At 56.8% G+C, this 20,897-nt stretch overlaps 1 protein-coding gene across 2 annotated transcripts in view; it reads left to right on the top strand.

Annotated features, from left to right (window-relative positions):
• Positions 1-1,194: 1,194 nt before the first annotated feature.
• Positions 1,195-20,897, top strand: part of COL2A1 (collagen type II alpha 1 chain) — a gene marked incomplete at both ends in the record, with an annotated part of 30,130 nt that continues 10,427 nt past the window's right edge. Inside the window, 28 exons of one of the 2 annotated variants that reach the window (XM_082849747.1) lie at positions 1,195-1,279; positions 5,170-5,379; positions 7,044-7,093; positions 7,195-7,227; positions 7,326-7,379; positions 7,544-7,645; positions 8,633-8,710; positions 9,344-9,388; positions 9,495-9,548; positions 10,105-10,158; positions 10,939-10,992; positions 11,424-11,477; positions 11,606-11,659; positions 11,944-11,988; positions 12,538-12,591; positions 15,266-15,310; positions 15,780-15,833; positions 17,254-17,352; positions 17,667-17,711; positions 17,804-17,902; positions 18,067-18,120; positions 18,485-18,592; positions 18,989-19,042; positions 19,124-19,222; positions 19,374-19,427; positions 19,868-19,966; positions 20,351-20,404; positions 20,780-20,833. In XM_082849747.1, the coding sequence (XP_082705873.1) occupies positions 1,195-1,279; positions 5,170-5,379; positions 7,044-7,093; positions 7,195-7,227; positions 7,326-7,379; positions 7,544-7,645; positions 8,633-8,710; positions 9,344-9,388; positions 9,495-9,548; positions 10,105-10,158; positions 10,939-10,992; positions 11,424-11,477; positions 11,606-11,659; positions 11,944-11,988; positions 12,538-12,591; positions 15,266-15,310; positions 15,780-15,833; positions 17,254-17,352; positions 17,667-17,711; positions 17,804-17,902; positions 18,067-18,120; positions 18,485-18,592; positions 18,989-19,042; positions 19,124-19,222; positions 19,374-19,427; positions 19,868-19,966; positions 20,351-20,404; positions 20,780-20,833 (1,944 nt within the window). Of the gene's footprint in view, positions 1,315-5,169; positions 5,380-7,043; positions 7,094-7,194; positions 7,228-7,325; positions 7,380-7,543; positions 7,646-8,632; positions 8,711-9,343; positions 9,389-9,494; positions 9,549-10,104; positions 10,159-10,938; positions 10,993-11,423; positions 11,478-11,605; positions 11,660-11,943; positions 11,989-12,537; positions 12,592-15,265; positions 15,311-15,779; positions 15,834-17,253; positions 17,353-17,666; positions 17,712-17,803; positions 17,903-18,066; positions 18,121-18,484; positions 18,593-18,988; positions 19,043-19,123; positions 19,223-19,373; positions 19,428-19,867; positions 19,967-20,350; positions 20,405-20,779; positions 20,834-20,897 lie in introns of both variants that reach the window. The other variant, XM_082849748.1, reaches the window with a different exon arrangement.

Genomic DNA, 20,897 nt, shown 5'->3' with positions numbered 1-20,897 from the left:
GCTCACAGAACTCGGTCCAGCTGGAGCAGCCTCCTCCCTCCCTGGCCAGAGCTGCTCAATCCCGGCCGGCAGGGCCCACTCCCCCCGCCCCGCCCCCCGGGACTCCCGGACCCCGGCCAGGAAGAGCAGACACCGAGTCTGAGCCTGGAACTACACAGTTCCCCACCTCGGCCGCGCGCACGGTTTAGTCTCGCCTCCCTCGGTGCTCTGTGTCTCCTCGAGCCCCCTCCCCAGGATCGGACGCCGCCCTCCACACCTTCACACAGGTCCCCCTCTGTGCTGTAACACACCGGCCCCTTTCCTGGCGCTCGGCTCGGGTCAACGCCTGCTGAGGTTCCAGACGAGGCTCATTCATCGCATAGTTGGATGGGGGAGGGGTTGGGGGGCTGTCCTTCTGAACCTCCAGGTGGGAGCCCAGGGGCCAGGTGCCCCGAGAAGCTGCTAGAAGATAGGTCGGGACGACGCCCCCAAACTTGGCCCTGCTTGCCAGTCTCCAAGATTTAGGGCTCCAGTTACTTCGTGGGCTCCCCCTGCGCCCTTCCCCTCGCCTCCCGCCCAAGGTCCCAACGCGATGCCCCCTCTCTCCCTCCCCCGCTGCTCCTTTCTACGCTTCCCCTCCTCCCTCCCAAGTCTTTTCCGTCCACGGTCTAGGGCTCGCAGCCTGCGCCTCTGCAAACACCCCCCGCCCCTCCAATCCGGGCAGAACTCCGAGGGGAGGGGCCGGAGGCCCCCCTTCCCGCCTGTGGTCGGAGAGGGCAGCGCCGCAGCCCCGGGTGGAGGGGAGTACAGGGGCCGTCTCTGCGCCCCGCCCGATCAGGCCACTCGGCACACTAGGGGTGGGAGGCGGGAAGCAGGGTTAGCGGAGAGGGGGGTCCGGCCCGGGCAGGTGCGGGCTCTGGCTGGGCCCGGGCGGGCTCCGGGGGCGGGGTCTCAGGTTACAACCCCGCGGGGGGCCGGGGGCGGCCCGCGGTTTGGGCGAGTTCTCCAGCCTCGAGTAGAGCCGGGCGCATATAACGGGCGCCGCGGCGCAGAGAAGACGCAGAGCGCTGCTGGGCTGCCGGGTCTCCTGCCTCCTCCTCCTGCTCCGAGGGGCCTCCTGCATGAGGGCGCGGTAGAGACCCGGACCTACGCCGTGCTCCTGCCGCCTCGCTGCGCTCCGCCCGGGCCCGGCTCCGCCAGGCCCCGCGGTGAGCCATGATCCGCCTCGGGGCTCCCCAGACGCTGGTGCTGCTGACGCTGCTCGTCGCCGCTGTCCTTCGGTGTCACGGCCAGGATGTCCGTAAGTTGCCCACAGCCCCTGCCTGCCACCCTTCTGTGCCGTCCCGCCGCATCCTCTTGCCTGGCCCTCTCGCGCTCTGGAGCCTGCGGATGCGCAGAAGCTCATCGAGTGGAGCTCTGCAAGTCAGGGGCTCTGTCCGAGCGTCCTCCGTGCCGGTCGTGGTTGGAGGCATTTGCAGGTCCCTGCGTTGCAAAGGAATACTAAACAAGCAAAGCGTCGGGTCCGAGGTTTGCGCACAGATTTTAAGCGCGCTCTTTCCCACCAGCTTTGATAATTAGGCGCACACGCACACAACCTGGCTTTCCGAAGCACTCAGAGTTCAGCAAAACAGGTTGCGGCCCATCGAGCTTAGGAGAAGTAGGAGAGAAAGAGCGCGAGCAAAGGAGCGAGCGAGCGCCAAGGGCTTGACGGCCCAGTAGTGTCCAGGGGTTGGTGCCGGGGGTTTCAAAGGGAAGTTAGACAAAGGAGATGCTCGGAAACTGGTGGGCTGAAATCCGAGGCCACAAAGAAGGGCTTCGGAGAGACACTCTGCGACCTCATCGCCTCTCGCGGGTTTCCTCCCTCTCACGGCTGGCCCAGGAGCAAAGTGCAGCCCTCTTTGCATCTCGGCTTTCCCCTTGCCTCTGAAGGATACAGAAACTTCCCGTAGGAGAGGCCATCTGAAAGGCGATAACATTCCAACCAGACCGTGCTTTTCAAACGCCCAGGAAAATAGCGCCCCCTCCCCGCCGTCTTCCCCCCTAACATCCCCACCCCCGCCCAGGTACTACAATGAGTTACTTTTCTAAAAGTTTCTGGAAATAACCGAGGCTCTGCCAGGTGTGTGTGTGCGCGTGCGTGTGCGAGTGCGTGTGCGTGTGCGTGTGCGTGTGTGTGTGTGTGTGTAGCAGAGGAAGGAGACACGGTTGGTCGATTGCTATAACAATTTCAACCGAATAGAGTTAGAGACGGCAGTTTTACAGTCTGGTCCAAAGGCGGTTCGAACCGCACCTTTCCATCGCCTCCTTTGGTGAAGTCTCACTGTCTGGGATTATATTTAGGACAAATGAAGCCTGGAAAGTGTATTAGGTAGAGAAGTTATTTTTTTTCCCACGTGTTTGGGCACGTTTCCGACGGCTGGGATTCCAGCCCTGTCTTTGTATGTTACAAATTGTAAATCAATCGCAGGGGAAATTTTTTGGCGGGGTGGGGGGGGGAGTAATGGAAGTCAAAGTCCATCTGCCGACGAGGCTGTCTGCAATCTCGTCTGCCACTAGGCTATCTGCAGACACAGTTTAGAAAGCTGCGGACCCAGAAGGACTTTCCATGCATTAGGGTGGTTGACCGGGACTGGGGCCCGCGGTGCAGCTGCAGGGAGCCCCGGGCAGGAGATTTTGGTCAGGCTGTCGGATGGTGCACTAAGCTGGAGGCCCGCTCCCGGGTACTTGTTGGAATACGGTGCGTCTATAAGTGGCCCCAGCTCGGACTGACTATATATTTGTCCTAAATTTGCATGTACACACTCACAAAACTGTCTTCTTGACTGACCTCTGCCTCAGTTCGCAGTGGAATTAGCTAGGTGACTCTAAAATAACTCCCCAATTCTCCATCTGGTATTAGAGGCTCTCACTTAAGTGGCAGAGCGTCTCAGCGCCGCAGCCTTCCTAGGAGGTAGTGAATTCCACAGTTTCTTGGGCCCAAATCTTCCAGTCGATCCTCCTCCTCCCCAGGGGGAGTGCTTTGGAGCCGCTCACTGTGCACCCTGGCGCATCCCGGCTCCGTACCCCCCTACCCTGGGCCAGCGGACCCAAAGACGTGACGTGGGGAAAGACGCAGTCCGCGTGGACATCAGGAATGTCAGAAACCTAGAACTCTGGCACGACCCTCCTCCCCATCTTTCCACAAGTTTGAGAAACTTATTGGCTGCGGCGTCTTTGACCCACATCTGCATTTCACAGCCCTTTCCTCTGAATGTGCCCCTCGGCTCAGGGGAGAGACCTCAATCCTCCATTGTGAGGCTTGTTTGCGTTGGGAGATTGGCAGCGATGGCTTCCAGATGGGGCTGAAACGCTGCCCGTATTTATTTAAAGTGGTTCCTTGCGGAGACCTGTGAATCGGGCTCTGTGTGCACTCGAGAAAAGCCGCATTCATGAGAGACGAGGTCCGGTGGGTTCCCCAGGACTCCCCGAGCCCCTCTCCCACAATGCTCCCCTGTGCCCGCCCGCGGACACCTCCCGGGCTCCAGCCCTGCGCAAAGCGGCCGCGAAGCAAAACAGTTCCCCGAAAGAGGTAACTTTTTAATTGGCCTGCTACAAAGAATCACTTATGTGGCGCTGCGGTAATGAGGGGAACCCGATCAGGCGCGCCGGGATGCTATCGGCAGCCGTTTCCAACGGCAATTATGGTGGCGCTGGGCTCCTCCGTCCACACCTAGGGGATCCGGTTACGGCGCTGGCTCCTTTCTGGGGCAGTCATTTTATCCCACTTTTCACCCTCCCGGTGTCTGTGGGCGAGCCGTGTCCAGAGCCGCAGCCACAGAGTCACCCGACGGCTCTCACGCCCAGCGCTGCGGCCCCGCCCCTGCGCCCGCTCATCCCCGGCCACTCTTCCGAGGGAAATCTGATACGCCTTCAGGGTGCACCCCGCTCTCCCAGCACTTTACTCTCTTCCCTCACGGCCCCTCTTGGGTTTGGGGGGGGGTTCTTCCAGTCGCTCTCCCGCAGCTCGCTTTCTACAGCTCCACCTATATATAGCGGTGCGTGCGCCCCGGCAACAACTGTATATACCCTAGGCTCCCTCTCCCCCCCTCCCCTCCCCGTGATTATCTCGCCTAAAGGCTGGGTGGAGCGTTTCTAGTGGAAAAAAAAAAAAAGACAGAAAGAAAGATTTATCTTTCCGTCTCCTTAAAGAGCACGGGGAGGGCCGTTTCTCTCTCCGCCCACCTGGTTTGTGGCCCTTTCCTATTATTCAACCCCCGCAGTCGCCAGGGCTTTGGGGATTTTGATGAGAAAAACAGCACTGGGCGCTCCCCGGCACGTGGCGCGGGCTCGGCCGCGCTTGGCGCTCTCCGGAGCGCTCTTGTCAGCGCAGGCTTCGTTTGCAGGGCGAATTCCGGAAGGCAGGCCGCTTGTGGAGAGGGACTAGTGCATGCCGTTCTTGGGCTGCGTTCCTGGAGGAGGCCAGGCCTGGATTGGCTAATCTTAGCCCGGACCAGGCATTCAAAGCCCCCTCCACACACCCCCTTCCTCCAAGCTGGGCTGTTGTCTTCAGATGGAAGCAAGGTCTCTCCAGAGAGGGCTGCAGCTGAGGTCAGCACCGGCGGCGGCAGCGGGCGGGGTTCTTTGGCCCTGCTTGCCCCCAGGGCATTTTGTTATACCCTTGGGTCCCAGGTGTATTGTTTAACTGGGCCTATGCCCCTCCCCAAATTGGTCCTAATCCTGATATGATTTAAAGAATGGAAGAAGATCCTAATTGTCACAGCTCCTCCTCTCACACACACCCCACCCCCATACATCACTTTGGGAGCCTGGCTTTTTGCAGAGTCTGATTTTTGTGGGTAGAATTTTCTGCACACCTTCTAAATTTTAGCTGTCAGTTGTATTTAGCTAGATGCACGAAGACAGTAGGCATAGTCAGTCCCCCTCGCCTTCCCTGCTGGCTCAGGATTTCCACTGGTGAATAGACAGCAGAGTGCAAGGCACGCAACAAATGTTTGTTGACTCCACGGAAGAATGAATGATGTCTTAGAAAAATCATTTTCAAGTTCTCTGTGTTCGAGTGGCCCGAGCCCACCTCCTTCAGCATTTGAATTATGTCGAGTTGACTTGCAACCTCTTTCTCTTTTTCCCTTCTGACTCCTCACCCCCTCCTTCCCTTGGCTGTCTGCTTCCCCTGCCCCACCCCCGGTGCAGAGAAGGCTGGCAGCTGTGTGCAGGACGGGCAGAGGTATAACGATAAGGATGTGTGGAAGCCCGAGCCCTGCCGGATCTGTGTCTGTGACACTGGGACTGTCCTCTGCGACGACATAATCTGTGAAGACATGAAAGACTGCCTCAGCCCCGAGACCCCCTTCGGAGAGTGCTGCCCCATCTGCTCAACTGACCTCACCACTGCCAGTGGTCGTAATTTATTTATTTCCTGTTCCACATAAATAAATTACTTGCGAGGGCAGCAAATGCCCTGCCATGGATGCCGGCCATCTCTGCGAAGCAGAGGGGCTGGTTATCCATGGGACCCCAGCAGCTGAGGCTGAAAGGAAAGGCCATTTCTCGCTTGCAGGTTGACACTGACACACTAGAGGGGTCCTTCCTCACCCAAACACTACGCTTCCGAGACATGGAGGACAGAGGTGATTCCATGCAGGTATCCTCACTGGAATCACCTCTGCAGATCCCTAGCGCCACCGTGGAGATGCAGTGCTCCTTCTGGCCAAACCGCAGACTAACTCCTCCTCCGGTACCCATACCTCGGCTTCTCTGTAGAAGGCCTCAGATGTAAGGTCTTCAGTGTGGGGCGAGCTCTGCTGGCCAGCGGGCAGACAGGGAGGGCAGGCCCCCTTCCTGAAATATGGGCCACGCGTGGCCGTTTCCTTTTGGTTTTCCCTCTGTTGGCGTTGACTGCCAGTTAAGAAGCAAGTTCCTAGGAGAAGGGCGGAGATGGGGCTGGGACAGAGCCCGGCGTGCCTGCGCCCTGGTGTGTTGTTAACGCCCAGCTGGAGCCAGGGCTGGCGGGTGTGCAGGTGACCCCTCCTCAGCTCTGGAACACACGCCCTATCTCCCTGTAGGGTGGCTGGGGACACACACCTAGGCCTCTTGGGTGGCCCTCACTTTTCCCTTCCTGCTCAAGTAGAGGAGACAATTGAGAGGGAAGCGAGCAGTTGCCTTTCCTTAACACTTCACCCACCCTGGAAAGCTGCTTGGGGAAGCTGCTTTGATGGTCCAGATTCCCAGATCCTTTCTGAGGGGACCTGTGTGAGTGAAGCGTTGATCACCTTTACGACTTCGCTGCTGCAGAGGGGGAAGGGGTTATTGACTCGGGGTGGCACTGGCTCCAAGGCCCTCTGTAACTCCTGTGCTCTGCTGTTTTCTGTGCTTGCTTCACGGAGATCCGGCTTGAATGTAAGACCTTTCCAACTACCTAACTCTTCTTCTGGGGTGGAGGAGGTTGGTGGGGGGTGGGGTGGCACTTGGGCTACGGAGGGGCTTCTTACCCTGTGAGGAAGAGAAGAGACTGAACCTCCCAGTTTCGGGTGCTTTCTTTCTAGACGGCTGATTAGATCTTGAATTCTTCCTTTTCTCTTTGTACCACCCCTGCTCCGTTCTTGTGCATGCTGACTGCCTTTTGAATAACAAAGTCTGCGTCATCTCCATTCCTCATGGGACCTCAGCAACTCCAGGACCCCAGTGACCCTAACACCCCAACAGAGGGGTTCAGTGGAGTAACAGGAAGCTGCCTCCTTCCCTGGTTGTGTCCCTTTCTTTGTCTGATCCGTTCAAGAGCGTCTAAGTGACAAGAAGTTGTACGTAACCATCTCATGAATCTTACATTTTCCTTCTCTATTTTTTCCATTTGCAGGGCAACCAGGACCAAAGGTGAGGATTTTGGTTGTGTTTTGCGCTTTCTTTTGCCTTTATGGTTCCTTCTCTAGGAGCAGTGCTATGCTCACTCAGCCTGTGGTCTTTAGACATCAACAGGGATCTGTTTCAGAGGGCATCTCGATGCAAGGGCTCCTGGGCAAGGTTGTGTGCTCGGGGCTTGGTGGGCTTGCTTGGCTCAATCCTGACAGTGTTTCTCGTGTTTCAGGGACAGAAAGGAGAACCTGGAGACATCAAGGATGTAAGTACGCATTATACTCCCACGTTGCATCTGCTGCTCTAACTGGGTCATGTCCTTGAGGTTCCCTCTAACTTGCCGTCCTGTGGGTCTCTCTATCACAGATTGTAGGACCCAAAGGACCTCCTGGGCCTCAGGTAAGAAAGGGAGAAACCCCTTCCTCCGTGTCTTCCTTGAGTTACTGAACTGCAGGCCCCTGGTCTGGCTGTCATCTCAATATTTTCTTCATTTTCAGGGACCTGCAGGTGAACAAGGACCCAGAGGTGATCGTGGTGACAAAGGTGAAAAAGTGAGTAGAGAAACAATGCTGTCTGACCCTTGTGGACTGTCAAGGTTCTCTAAGCTCCCCCTCCCCAAATGACTCACTACCTACCTCCTCAAGGGCAGCCTGTAGACAGATGGTTCTTGCATAAACACTGCTTCTCATTGGGGCCTTTTTCTCTTTCTGCCAAGGGTGCTCCTGGACCTCGTGGCAGAGATGGAGAGCCTGGGACCCCTGGAAACCCTGGCCCCCCTGGCCCTCCTGGCCCCCCTGGCCCCCCTGGTCTTGGTGGAGTAAGTATCCTTATGTCCCCTTCCTTCAGTCTGTCCCTCCAGAAGCGTGGCTTCTAAATTGCTAGTCACACTCACCTGGCTGGCTCCCAGGGCTGCCAGCAGTGTGTACACAGCCTGTCCATGGGCTTCTCCCCCAGGCCTATAATTTAGTGGAATCACATAGTAGGCATGAGACTGCGGCGCTAAGGGATGACTTTTTTCACTCACTGGGTTTCTGCAAAGCAAGTCTTCAGTTACCTGGCTTCCTGGCGTCTGTACTGTGTGGCTGATTCTTGGGAGTGGGTGTGGGGCTTGGGGGAGAGGATGACTGGGCACTTGTAGTTCCCTGGAAGAAGAGTGACCGCTGTCCTTGGAAGACATTGAATCTTCATCTTTGCCAAGTACATTCCAAGCAATTATTTATTCTCATGAAAGAGCCCCACTGAGCGAAGGTGTGTGGCTAAAGTCATTTTTGGAATCAAACCAATCAACAAATTATATTACTGCCCAGTGTTTGCAGGTTTGCCATTTGGTATTTGCTATGATTTAAATTTTTAAACTTGAATGGCTCATAGATGCCTACTACATCCCCTGTTAAAATATTTCAAGACTGTTCATTTTAGTCTTTTGCTGGGCATTAAAGTCTTGGAAAAGAAAAAAAGAAACTTTAAAAGTGATATTTTTAGTTATATTTCTCAATTTATGTTAAATAACGTATTTAATATTTTAGAATTTTTTTAAAAAACTTATAAAATGAAATGCAAGTAATGGATACTCTTCCAAATAACACTTCATCTCCCAGGGAAATGACTCTGCCACTGTCATCTAATAATCCATTTCCAAAACAATTTTTCAGGAATCATTAGTAATTCAGATCAAGGCTAGGTTAGTCTCCAACAATTAGAATTTCTCTAAATAGAGTATTTTCTATCCAGATATAGCTTACCTAGCCAAGTAGGAGAAGCACAGGGCCTCCCAAGCTTTTCATGTTGTTGGGTTTATTTGCAGAACTTTGCTGCTCAGATGGCTGGAGGATTTGATGAGAAGGCTGGTGGCGCCCAGTTGGGAGTAATGCAGGGACCAATGGTAAGAAAAAAACACCAGTTCTTTGCAGCCAAAATGGCAGGAGGTGGCCCTTATTAGAGCCAGGGACTCTGACAACCTCACTTTACAGGTAATTGCTTAGAGCAGCTCTTCCCCAACAGTTACGTAACCTCCCATTTAGCTAGCCCAAAGCATTTGGGTTTTAACGGCGATGGATGCCAGTTTTAATGATGCGCTGGAGTGACTAAGAAGAATGAGGATGGAGAGAGGCATATAGGCTGATCTGTCAGAAGGCCAGTTGCTATTGCTCTTGGAATGAGAACTGAAGAATGCAGACAGCAGCCACTGTTCTCCGGCATCCACAAGACTTCCAGCAGGAACTCTCAGCCCTGCAGCTCCCACTTGGCACAGGCTAAATGAAACTCAGACTTTAGTAAACATGGCTGCCGTCCAGGGGAAAGCAAGGCCAGCTTCTCTGTCCAAATGGTACCTATAAATAAAAATAGATTGTTGCGAGGGGAGTGGGAAATGAGAGGGGGCGGCCACTGCAGGCCCCCCCGCTCACAGAGTAACTCCTTGTCCTTTGTCTGGGCTGTTGGCTGGGAGGAGGTGGCACCCTGGAGGCTGTGGGTGAAGCATTTCCAGTAAAGCTCCTCATTTTCTGTTCCAATGCAGGGCCCCATGGGACCTCGGGGACCTCCAGGCCCTGCTGGTGCTCCCGTAAGTACTGGGCCTTTCCTTTTGGAAGGTGGAGACACAGATGCTTTCAAGCTCTCTGATGTCAGTTTGCGGGGGGCCAACCTGGTGTCCTCACCTTACTTTTTAGGGACCTCAAGGATTTCAAGGCAACCCTGGTGAACCTGGGGAACCCGGCGTTGCTGTGAGTACCTCCGTGGGCCCTGCCCTCCTTGGGGGGAGCTTCCAATGATGTACCACTCCGACCCCGATCCTGTCGCCTCCCGGGCTCTGCCCAGCACTTTCCGTGGTGGAGGGCTCAAAGGAAACCCTCTTAGCTCTGGGGGAACAGAGAGCCAGATGTGGGAAGAACCACCCAGGACTCTGTCATCTCAGTCCTTTATCTGGGTCACCCCTGGCCTGTGCTGTCCACTGCCTCCCACTATGATCTGCTCTCTCTCAGCACAAAGTGGGTTCTTCCGTCTTTTTTTTAATTGGAGTGTGGTTGAATATTTTGGCCAAGCCGTGGGGCCTGCCCACATGCAGGATCTTAGTTCCCTGACCAGGGAGCAAAGCTGCAACCCCTGCATTGGAAGCATGGAGTCTGAACCACTGGACTGCCAGGGAAGTCCCAGGGTTCTTCCATCAGTTTTTCCTTATAGAGGAACTAGCTTCCAAAAGCTACAATCCCCAAATTTTGTCCACTGATTGGGTGTCTTCCCCCTCCAACCATCTCTTAAACTCTCCTATTTCGTTCGTAGGGTCCCATGGGTCCCCGCGGCCCTTCTGGCCCCCCTGGAAAACCTGGTGACGATGTGAGTACACCTGGGGAGTCAAACAAGTGGCCGCCTCACTTGAAAGGGCCCAGAGAGGGGGTGCTGGGCAGTGATACGGAGGCACCCTCGGCTTGACCCAAGGGAGAGGCAACCTGAGGGGCAGAGCTGGTCTGTTGGAGACTCGGACTCCGCCTACTGTCCACATTTCCACTGGCAACTTAGCTTGCAATTGCCTTGGGGACTGCTTTGGACCCACTGGGAAGGGAACTAATTAAAACATCATTAACTCCTGGAAGGGAAATTGAGAAGTGAGAGAAGGGAGAGGGAAAACACAAGGGGAAAGATGTAGAGAAGGAAAAACAAAGAAAGAAACACTCAGCAGCCCGACATTATCTTAATTGTAAATGAGTTAGGAAAAGCTCAGCCTGAGCCAGGATGTCTGCAAGGGATGCAAACGAAGGGAAGAGACAAGAGTTGGCACTCGTGAATCCCATTAGACAGTGAAAGTCTCTGAGGTTAGGGGGCCCTAGGCCAGTCAGCAGTGCCTATGAGAGGAGACAGGGAGCCCACCACGGGAGGCTGGAGGCCGTGGGGTTGGGGACGGAGGAGCTTGCCCAGGGCACAGGCAGCTGTGTGAGAGAAGACACGGTGAGCCAGGGAAGGCATTCGGGGAAGTCTGGGACCTGAAGGAGCGGGGTGGAGATGAGGAAGCAGGTGGGCAAAGGCATGGCGGGCTGGGAGGAGAGACGGGGCTCCGGAGTGTGCCAGCTGTGCTAACGTGTCTTCTGAGGAAGCTGAGGTTCATCTCTCTCCCTTCAGGGTGAAGCTGGAAAGGCTGGAAAACCTGGTGAGAGAGGCCTTCCGGGTCCTCAGGTAAAGCCCCACCTTCCCCGGCCTCCAACATCATTCCCAGAGCCTCCCTCCTTGCAGCCGAGGCAGTGGCCTCCCGCCCAGCCCATCCGGTTCCGTTACCTGGGCCTCCCGCCCAGCTCACCCGGTTCCGTTAGCTGGGCCTCCCGCCCAGCTCACCCGGTTCTGTTAGCTCACTCCTAAAGTTCCAGCAGTCTCCACGTACATCACACCTTCATGCTGATGACCATGTCTCTGATCCTACATGGGAGTTGTTCAGACCCACTTTGCATAAGATGGGGTGAGGCACAGTGAAGGGGATTCTGGGATTGACTGAAAGATGGTCCCAGTACTGGGCTTCCACTGCTCCCTGGCTCTGAGGGCTCTGTAGCAGCCCAGGGCAGTCTTGACCCGGTTCTGCTCGGTGCCCTGAGAATCTCTTCTTTGGATTGCAGGGTGCTCGCGGCTTCCCAGGAACCCCAGGCCTTCCTGGTGTCAAAGGTCACAGAGTAAGTATCATGGGTTGAGGGTGTTGGAAGGAAGGGATTGACCAAGGGAGAAAAAGGCTTTTGAGGACATGAATCTTCCTATTTGGCTTCCCCAGAAGTGCGATTGAATGTCTTCTCTTGTCCCGTAGGGTTACCCAGGTCTAGATGGTGCTAAGGGAGAAGCTGGTGCTCCAGGTGTGAAGGTAAGGACCAAGAAGCACACGGGGATGGGGGACGGACAATGGGGAGATGGTACTGAGCTCAGTGGAGTTAGGACACCTGAACAGCTTGGGTTAGGACAGCCAGTCCTACGTCCTAATGTACGAACGGCAGTTCTGGAAAGCTCTGGGAATTGTCCCTCACAGAACTAAAGTTTGGGGGTGTCAGTGCTAGCTGAGATGACCAGAGCTTTCAGCTTCTTCCAGGGGAGTTGTCTGGGGGCTAGCACTGGGGTCCCAGTCACTGACCCTCTGCCTCTTTTTTCCAGGGTGAGAGTGGTTCCCCAGGAGAGAACGGTTCTCCAGGCCCAATGGTGAGTATATGAGCATTCCCCCCGGGAGGGCCTCTCTAGACACTCTTCAGATACCTTCTACCTTACAGGTGGCTTCACCGTAAATGCCATGGCTCCCTTTATGCAAAGTAGATACTCAGTTTTTTAGGTTGATCTGATTATGAGCAAAAGGCAAAATGTATCAAGTAGATGATTTGGTCAAGGTTTCACCAACATTTCCTTGAAATGGCCCTGTTAGCACACTTGAGGCGTGCTTCAATTTTTACAGATTTCGTTTATTTTCAACATTTTGGGGGAGCACATCTATTGCAAGAAGCAAGATGTGCCTCGAACAGGGCTCCCAGTAGGTAACCACAGGCGCACCTGTGTGCTCTGCCGTGGCAGAAGAACCTTTGGTGTGATAGGAGCGTCCTGAATCAGGAAGGTGAGGTCAGGGGCATCCACACCTTTGCCTCCTGGGCACTGCACGCTCCCTCCCCTCAGGTGTCCAGGAAGGGCCTGCAGGTTAAGTGATGGTGCAGAGTGTCCTTGAGTCAACTCATGCCTGTGCTGTCCTGGTGTGTGTTCCAGGGTCCCCGTGGCCTGCCTGGTGAGAGAGGACGGACTGGCCCTGCTGGCGCTGCGGTGAGCAATTGACAAGACCAAGAGCCACCATTTGTCCAGCACTTTCAAGTTTACGAGGCATTTGCATTTAGGGTTATTCTGCCTGACCCTCAAAACAAGCCTGCGACGTGTAGAGAGTATCATCCTCCCGTGAGGATTCACTCTAGTGTGCCCGTCACAAATTCCCAGGCTGGGTCTGCAGTCGGGGGACTGGGCGTGGGCCATGGGAGGGCTGGGTGGTAAGGGCAGGAGTATCCTTAACCCGCCTCGATTATTCAGGTAATCCCCTCAACAGCCCCACCTGCTCCCCATCAACCCCGTTCCAATTTATGGACAGACTTTAGTTGGCTAGAGTACTGTGCTCCTTTTTGTTCTTTCTGGTTGCTCAGATGCTGCCCTAGAAAAGTCTTAACAGTCCAGGGTCAGCTCACATCCTTGACATTGGTGCACTGCTGGTGCCACTATGACATACCAGCGGCCACCACTTCACGCACACTCCCTCTGTTTAATACCTGAGATGCTTAGTCTCATCCAATCTTCCCTCATATCCTGTGAGGTAGATTCTATTGTCCTCCCCATTTTAGAGGAGAAGAAACTGAGGCACCGAACGGTTAAATAGCTTAAGACAAACTATACTTTGCAGCCTCAGACTCTGGTGGCCTCTTGTGAATGGGGGAAGTTAAGAGCACAGGGATTTGCCATGGTGGAGGGTGCAGGTGTTTCGCTCTGATCCCTTAGCAATCGAGAGCCCTTGTGGGCGCCTGGTCAGGCGAGTGATGCGATGAAAGCTGTGTTTAAGAAAGATTATGCTCTCTTGTTGATTTCACACCCAGCCACCCAAGCCCTGAGGCCCCTCCTCACGGGGTCCTTGCAGGACCGGCCAAAGTAAATCAGCTTCACTGGGTTTTACTGCTTTCCAGATAAAGTATCTGTTTTGGCAGAAATTTCCCTCAAAAGCAAGTCAGTGAAATACCAAGCAGCCTCGACCCCCATTTGTCAGCCAGAGCTGTTGAAGTGGCTTGTCCCCGGGTCGCTTTGTGTGAGGGGATTAGAGAGCGCTGGACCTGCCGAGAAACACTGCGATTTCGGCAGGTTGTCAAGACGTGGCTTGTGGGGGCCGTGGTGGCCACACTCCGTGAGGGGCACAGATGAGCTGCACCCCTGTTTTCCCTCCTTCCCAGGCACCGTAGACCCTGCTTCTCGCTCCTTCTCACTGATTCCTGTCCCCACGGTAGTCAGGCTGGCAGGGTGTGCACAGGATTAGGCATAGAAGATTGGCAATGTCACGTAGTTCCAAGCGCAGGTCAGGGTTCAAGGCCTGGCCAGGGACTGGGCTGGGTTGGCCTCTGCCTGCTGTGGTCACATGCCCCCCACCTTGGGCCAGACGGTGCCCACTCCCCAGCCTTGCTGCAGGAGGAGCCCTGGATGCCCGCTCAGCTCTGGCCTCCCGGGCGGCACTGCAGCTCCCCCTCACTCACGGCCAGCCCAGGCCTCTCCTCTGGCTGACCCCTGGAGGGTGGGTGCTTCTCGAAGCGGCCAGGCTAGTCCAGAAGGGGCTCTGGCCAGTGCTGAGGCTTTATGTTCCCCGTGACACTTTCTTCGGTTAAGTCTTCTCTTCCCTGTTTAATGCCAACGCGGAGAGTCTCCGGAGAAATGGACCATAGCCAGGAGGAAGAGTTGAGTCTTCTTTAAAACAGGAGCTCCCCCTAAAGCATCCTTCTTCAGCTTCCAAGGAGAGGCAGAGGCAGGCAGACGGGGCTCAGCCGAGGTCCTCCAAGGACCAGGTGCCAGGCCCAGCTCCACCTAACCTGACGGTCCGCTGGGCCTTGAGGGGCCTTGAGAGAGGCACGAGGGGTTCTCACCACAAACCCAGGAGAACACCCTCAAAGGGCAAGGCCTGTGGAGGAAATGCCAGCCGCCTTGCCTTCCTGTGAAGGAAGTCCTGGGGCGGATGTGGTCCTCGGGCTCTGCCCGGTGTCCTGTCCCCATCACAGAGCTTCTTCCTGGGCTGCTGGCAGATGTCCTGCAGCTTCTCTGTTTTCCATAGAAGCAGGTGGTTTTATGGGTTGGAGGATGGTGGGGCGCAGATCCTGGGGTTAACCAAGCCGTAACCAGGGAGGTTACCCGAGTCCGGAGAGTGCTTCTTGCTGTGACAGGCAGGAGGCGCTCAGTCAGGGTCTATGCCTGGCTGTTTCGCTCTCCTTTGGCCCAGTTCACCGAACCTTTAAACGATAACTCAGCCTTGAAGTTAGGGATACTTGGGGTCTAAACTGAAGTTTAAGAAATGATGAAACAGGGCTTCCCTGGTGGCGCAGTGGTTGAGAGTCCGCCTGCCGATGCAGGGGACGCGGGTTCGTGCCCCGGTTCGGGAAGATCCCACATGCCGCGGAGCGGCTGGGCCCGTGAGCCATGGGCGCTGAGCCTGCGCGTCTGGAGCTTGTGCTCCGCAGCGGGAGAGGCCACAGCAGTGAGAGGCCCGCGTACCGCAAAAAAAAAAAAAAAGATGAAATAGCTGGAAAATCACCCAGGCTTTGTTAAGCTGAGAACAAGCCCGCTGCCCTCCCGGTTCTCCCAGCCGCCCTGGAGGACCTGCCAGCCTCGTGCTCAGCCCTGGGGTACCATGGGGGTTGGGCTGAGGCAGGGAGGGACTGGACGTGCGCGCCTCTGACGGTGGCTGCTTCCTTCTCGCTCGCAGGGTGCTCGGGGCAACGATGGCCAACCCGGCCCCGCAGGGCCTCCGGTAAGTTCGCTTCAGCCCAGGCAGGTCTGCCTGCGTCCCAGTCAGCAGCCCAGTGAAGTTGCAGTGTTTACTCGGTACGCAAGCCATGCTCTGGCTTCTGCTGGAAAGGAGGAGAAATAAGTTTTCATTACTGCAAGAGCACGTTGAACAAGTTTTGAAGCAGCGGGTCATTTTTCTCAGCCACCCTTTCGGTAGTTTCCTTGAGGAGGGATAGAGAGGGAGGTGAAAATCGCCTGCTTCTCACCATGTATTCAGTCAGAAACCTGCTTTGCCTTGTGAAGCCAGGCTTGGGGACACTGGCAGTGGGGACAGTTTTCACCCAGGGACTATCGGCCACAGGGACGTAGGGCAATATTGGTACAGAGGTGGGACGGCACGTGAGGCGTGGCGGGGGGGGGTCTCACTCTGGAGGCTGGAGAGAGTCTGCCCGGAATCAGCATTCACCTCTCCATCCACTTGCTTCCTCCAGGGTCCCGTGGGTCCTGCTGGCGGTCCTGGCTTCCCCGGTGCTCCTGGTGCCAAGGTGCGTGTCCTGCCCGTTGTGTCAGGAAGCCCGCTCTCCCCGTAGCCCTTGCTGACTGCCCCCTGGATGACCCCCTTCCCCGCCCCCTTCCCTGCGGAGGCGTGTCCCCCACCCCCTCCCCACCTCCACTCTCCACGGAAAACGAGGAAAAAGCCAGGCACTTGGCAGAGTCACCAGCTGGAAGGGAGAGTAAGATGGGATGATAAAATGCTGGAGATACAGTTACAGCTGCAGAGTGGGGCCAGGCCGCAAAAGGTGGGGAGACACCTGAGAGCTGGGAGGGAGCAGAAGACCAGGAACCAAAGGGAAGAAGGCAAAGCTCAGCCGACTTAGACCCGGAAGAGAGTCGGAGGGAAATGGGCTCAGAGACGGTTCCACGCTTCCCTCTCGCCGCTGCCTCATTTGGGGGCCTCGGCTCTCCCAAGCCGTGTTCATAGAGTTCTTCCAAGGATTAACAGAGGCCAGTGGGAGGCCAGCCAGTTCAGGGAAAGGCCCCTGTGGCCCAGGAGGGATTCCAATGCGCGTGTGTCCCTGGGAGTTCTCTCCTGGTGCCCGCCGGGAGATGAATAAGGAACCTCCATGCGGTCACTGGCATCGGGTTGCTTTTTCCCTCCTGGGGTTTCCATGGCAACCAGACAGTGTCTGAGGCCCCAGGAGCCGGGTGAAGGAGACCCATTGTGAAGAGGGACAGCGGAAGGTGAGGGGGCCTGACCTTCAGAAAATAATAATTACAGCAGTAAAGCAAGAATGTTCTGAGAAGAAACCTGAGGAGGCTCTGCCCTCCCTCCAGGTCATCCGTCCTCCCCAGGGGCTCCGCTGTCCAGAGAGCCTAGATCGCAGCCAGTTGTAACTTTCAGGAAAAAATGAAAGTAAAAGCAGAGGCCGTTTTGGGAAGAGTAGTGTTGGGGTGCTGGACCCCGCTCGCTTCTGGCTCCCTTCAAACGGGCTTGGCCCAGAGCCTGGGTCACACATCAGCCAGATACAAGCCCAGTGATGCCCCGAGCTGAGCTGCTTGAGAGCCTCGTAAAAGAGAAAATAGGAAGGGAAGGGGAGGTGGAGGTGCCTGCCCGCCGCAGCCACCTGTCCATCATCCCCACGACACTGGGCTGGCAGGGTCCCCCAGCTTGGGCTTTTCTGAACGGTGCTGACGGGACGAGCATGACGCCCAGGCTGTGGCACGACACTGTGAGCTTGCTATTGGTGGTCACCGTATAGGGGGCAGACGGAGAGTAGAGTGGGTGGGGTAGGAAGTCATCAGGGCAGCGAGCTCAGCCAGGCGGCCCGCGTGGGAACCCAGGTGCTCCGGAGCAGGGCTCAGCTTTTTGGTGCGTGTGTACAGCTTGCCCTGAGCTGTTGCTGGCCCACGAGGTCTCTGTCCCCCTGACTTGCCCTCACTCCACCCCTCCCTATCTCTTCCCAGGGTGAAGCTGGCCCCACCGGTGCTCGAGGTCCTGAAGGCGCCCAGGGTCCTCGCGGTGAAGCTGGTACTCCTGGGTCCCCCGGGCCGGCTGGTGCCTCCGTAAGTGTAGTTTCTCTTTCGCCTGAAGGGTCTGGGGTCTGAGGCCTTGGCACACTTGACTCTGTGCTTAGCTGTGAGGGAAGTGGCGTCTCAATCATGAAACCTTCATTCTGGCTGAATGCCTGCCACCCCCCGCCCATCTCGAGAGACATGTCTCCCTCCATCGCCCATCCTCCCCCTGAAATGTCCAGCAGGGCCATGCCTGGAATGGACAGCTGCTGCTGCAGCCCCTGGCCCTGGGGTCTGGAGGGCTGGGAGATGGCTGGGGTTTACTCTTCGCTGCTTATTTTATAATGACAGTCTCCTTTTTTCAGGGTAACCCTGGATCTGATGGAATTCCTGGAGCTAAAGGATCTGCTGTGAGTGCTGCCCTTGGACTTGGCTCCTCCCGGTGGGGTCAGTCCCTCCTTGCCCCCTCTCCTGATGCCTCTCTCTCTGCTCATGCTGATAGGGTGCCCCTGGCATTGCTGGTGCTCCCGGCTTCCCTGGGCCCCGTGGTCCACCCGGCCCTCAAGGTGCAACTGGTCCTCTGGGCCCGAAAGGTCAAACGGTAAGATCCAGGATGAGGCCAAGCGCCCCAGCGTCAAAACCGCCATCCCTCCTTCCTGCGCTCACACCATGTCCTTTGGTGGGGCGCCTTTAAGGGTTTCGGGAGGTAGGGACAGGGCCGTGGAGAGAACCGAGTGTGAGAACCTGCCTTTCTCCTTTGTTAAGGGTGAGCCTGGTATTGCTGGCTTCAAAGGCGAACAGGGCCCCAAGGGAGAACCGGTGAGTATCTGGCCACCACGCCTGGCCCACTGCCCACCTCTGCAGGAGCTCTGTCCCCTAATCCGGGTCGTCTCAGGCCGTGTCGGAGACGAGATGTGACAAGGTTGAGAAGCTATTGCAGCTTCAGCTCCCATCGTTGGCCTGACCAGCTTGACCAGTTTGAACTTTATACTCTCTATCTTCCCCCTGGGACACTTCTGCTCTCCGCCCCCCGCCCCGCCACGCTGATCCTTCGTGGCCTCACTTCCCCAGGTCCCCCAGCCCTGAAACAATGGTCACAGCCACTTCCTCCACACACCAGGCTGGTGCTCGCCCCAGGGCCTGGCGAAGACTCACCCTGTTTCTCTTTTGTGCTGGTTCTCAGGGCCCTACTGGTCCCCAAGGAGCCCCCGGTCCTGCTGGTGAAGAAGGCAAAAGAGGGGCCCGTGGAGAGCCTGGTGGTGCTGGGCCCGCTGGTCCCCCTGGAGAAAGAGTAAGTGGGCCAGGAGTCCCCACGCTCATTGGGGTGTGACCTGGAGATGCAAGTCCGGTCCCTGTGGCTCTGGGTCTTTGCCGAGTCTGTGGCCTCCTAGACGTCCTACTTCTCTTTTCTCCACCCACCACCATGGGGATAGGAAACCTTCTCCTTCTTTGTGTCTCTCCGCCCCCCTCCCCGGGATGGCATGAAATAGTTGCAGCTCCTTCCCAGAAAGGTGGGACAGGCCCAAGAAGTTAATCGCTCAGAATCTTGCAGGCCGTAGCTACTGCGCCACAGAAGTTATGGTTGGCGGGTTCGTAGGATGGACCCCCTGGGGTCTGGCGAGGCTCTGCAGCCGCGGCTGGGTCAGGGGCCACCCTGACTCAGTCTCTCCTCTCCACTTCTCCCTAGGGTGCTCCTGGCAACCGTGGGTTCCCAGGTCAGGATGGTCTGGCAGGTCCCAAGGTGAGTCGGGGCACAGGGGCTGGGGTCCCCACATCACTGGTCACATGGCTTTCTGCTGACCCCCTGCCTCCTCTTGTGTAGGGAGCCCCTGGAGAGCGAGGGCCCAGTGGTCTTGCTGGTCCCAAGGGAGCCAATGGTGACCCTGGCCGTCCTGGAGAGCCTGGCCTCCCTGGAGCCCGGGTAAGTAGCAGAGCTGCTTTTGTCCTCGGCTTCTGACTTTGAGCAGACCCCTCATGCCCTGCCCCACCTGGTCCCTCCGCCCCTGTGCTGCCAGGTTTGGGCGGTCCTGAGGCTGCCCTGACACCCATCCTCTTCTCTCTCCTACACAAAGGGTCTCACTGGTCGCCCTGGTGATGCTGGTCCTCAAGGCAAAGTTGGTCCTTCTGTAAGTCCATCATCTGGGGTCGTTGGGAAGGGTTGGGGAAATCCTTGGGGAGGCAGATGGGAAAAGAGACAGGAGTTGGGTAGGGGCAGCCCGTGAATTTTGAGAATTGGGGTGGGGGACAGATGGTAGGTACTAGGGCCAGGTGTGGCCTGTGCGGTGGCTGTGAGTTCTGAAAATGCCACCCCCTCGTGCATGTGGGCCTTCTGTTGGAGGAAGACAAAGCATGATGTGCACTTTCGGGGACAAAACTTACAAGCGAAGGAGCGCCTTGTTGCCGCTGGGCCTGTGTGGGCTGCTGTTTGCGAACTCGGTCAATCCCACGTGCTGTCTGTCTGGCCAGTGCCCAGCCCTGAGCCTGCTACGTAGTAGCACTTAGTAGATACTGGATGGACAAATGTGGTCGAGCGTCCGTGTTCTGAGAATGGTGTCCTCTCTTTCAGGGAGCCGCTGGTGAAGATGGTCGCCCTGGACCTCCAGGTCCTCAGGGGACTCGTGGGCAGCCTGGTGTCATGGGTTTCCCTGGCCCCAAAGGTGCCAATGTAAGTAATCACCTGCCCTTCCATATGGTGCTACTACCTCCCTGCCCCTGGGGAAAGGGCTGGCCCTGAATAGAGTTATCCCAAGGGCCGTGATAAGCGGAGTCCATGGTACCCTGGGCAGCTTGGACCTCCACGCCCCGTAGCAGTGAACGTGATTGGGGGAAACCCAGGGCTCTTTAGAGCCCTGGGGACATCTCAGCCATGACGCTGATCCACGGGGCAGCGCTATCAGTTCACACCTCTGAGCATAAGAGAGGTGCTGACACTTGGCTTTGGCCTTTGCTGTCCGTGAGGCAGTGACCTCAAGCCCCAATCTCCCAAGCTGGCCGTACCCCCGCTCCCACCAGAGCCCTCCACCTTATGGCCCTGCACTCTTTCTTCCAGGGTGAGCCTGGCAAAGCTGGTGAGAAAGGACTGCCTGGTGCTCCCGGTCTGAGAGTAAGTACCCTCCCCACTGCCCATGCTTAGCGTTTGCTGGACCCCTGCAAGGAGAGAGCAGCCCTATGGCACGCTTCTGGGGCCCCTAGTTGGCAGCGTGGATTCCCGCGGCTGAGCCCATGCTGCTCTGGGAGTCCGCACGGGGAGACTTCTGATCGCTGACAGCAGCCCAGAGAGATGGAGGAGGCTCCCACGCTGAGAAGGACCGAGGGAACGAAGGGGGCCGGGAAAGGACAGGAAGGGAAGGTGTGGAAATGGAGTTCAGGCAGGGGATCATCTAGAAACTCTGGGCCACATAGTACACCTGCCGGGTCCTGGGGTCTGTAGAACTGAAGAAGAGTGTATCATTACATCACCCCTTTCTCTCCCCTCTAGGGTCTCCCTGGCAAAGATGGTGAGACAGGAGCTGCAGGCCCCCCTGGACCTGCTGTAAGTACCTGCCCAGCCTCTCCAGGTGGCCCGTGGGCAGGAGCTCTGTGGGTAGAGGTGGGGA

Source organism: Leucopleurus acutus (assembly GCF_964270905.1).
Source record: "Leucopleurus acutus genome assembly, chromosome: 11".
NCBI lineage: Eukaryota > Metazoa > Chordata > Mammalia > Artiodactyla > Delphinidae > Leucopleurus > Leucopleurus acutus.
This window is presented reverse-complemented; position numbering and strand designations above follow the sequence as displayed.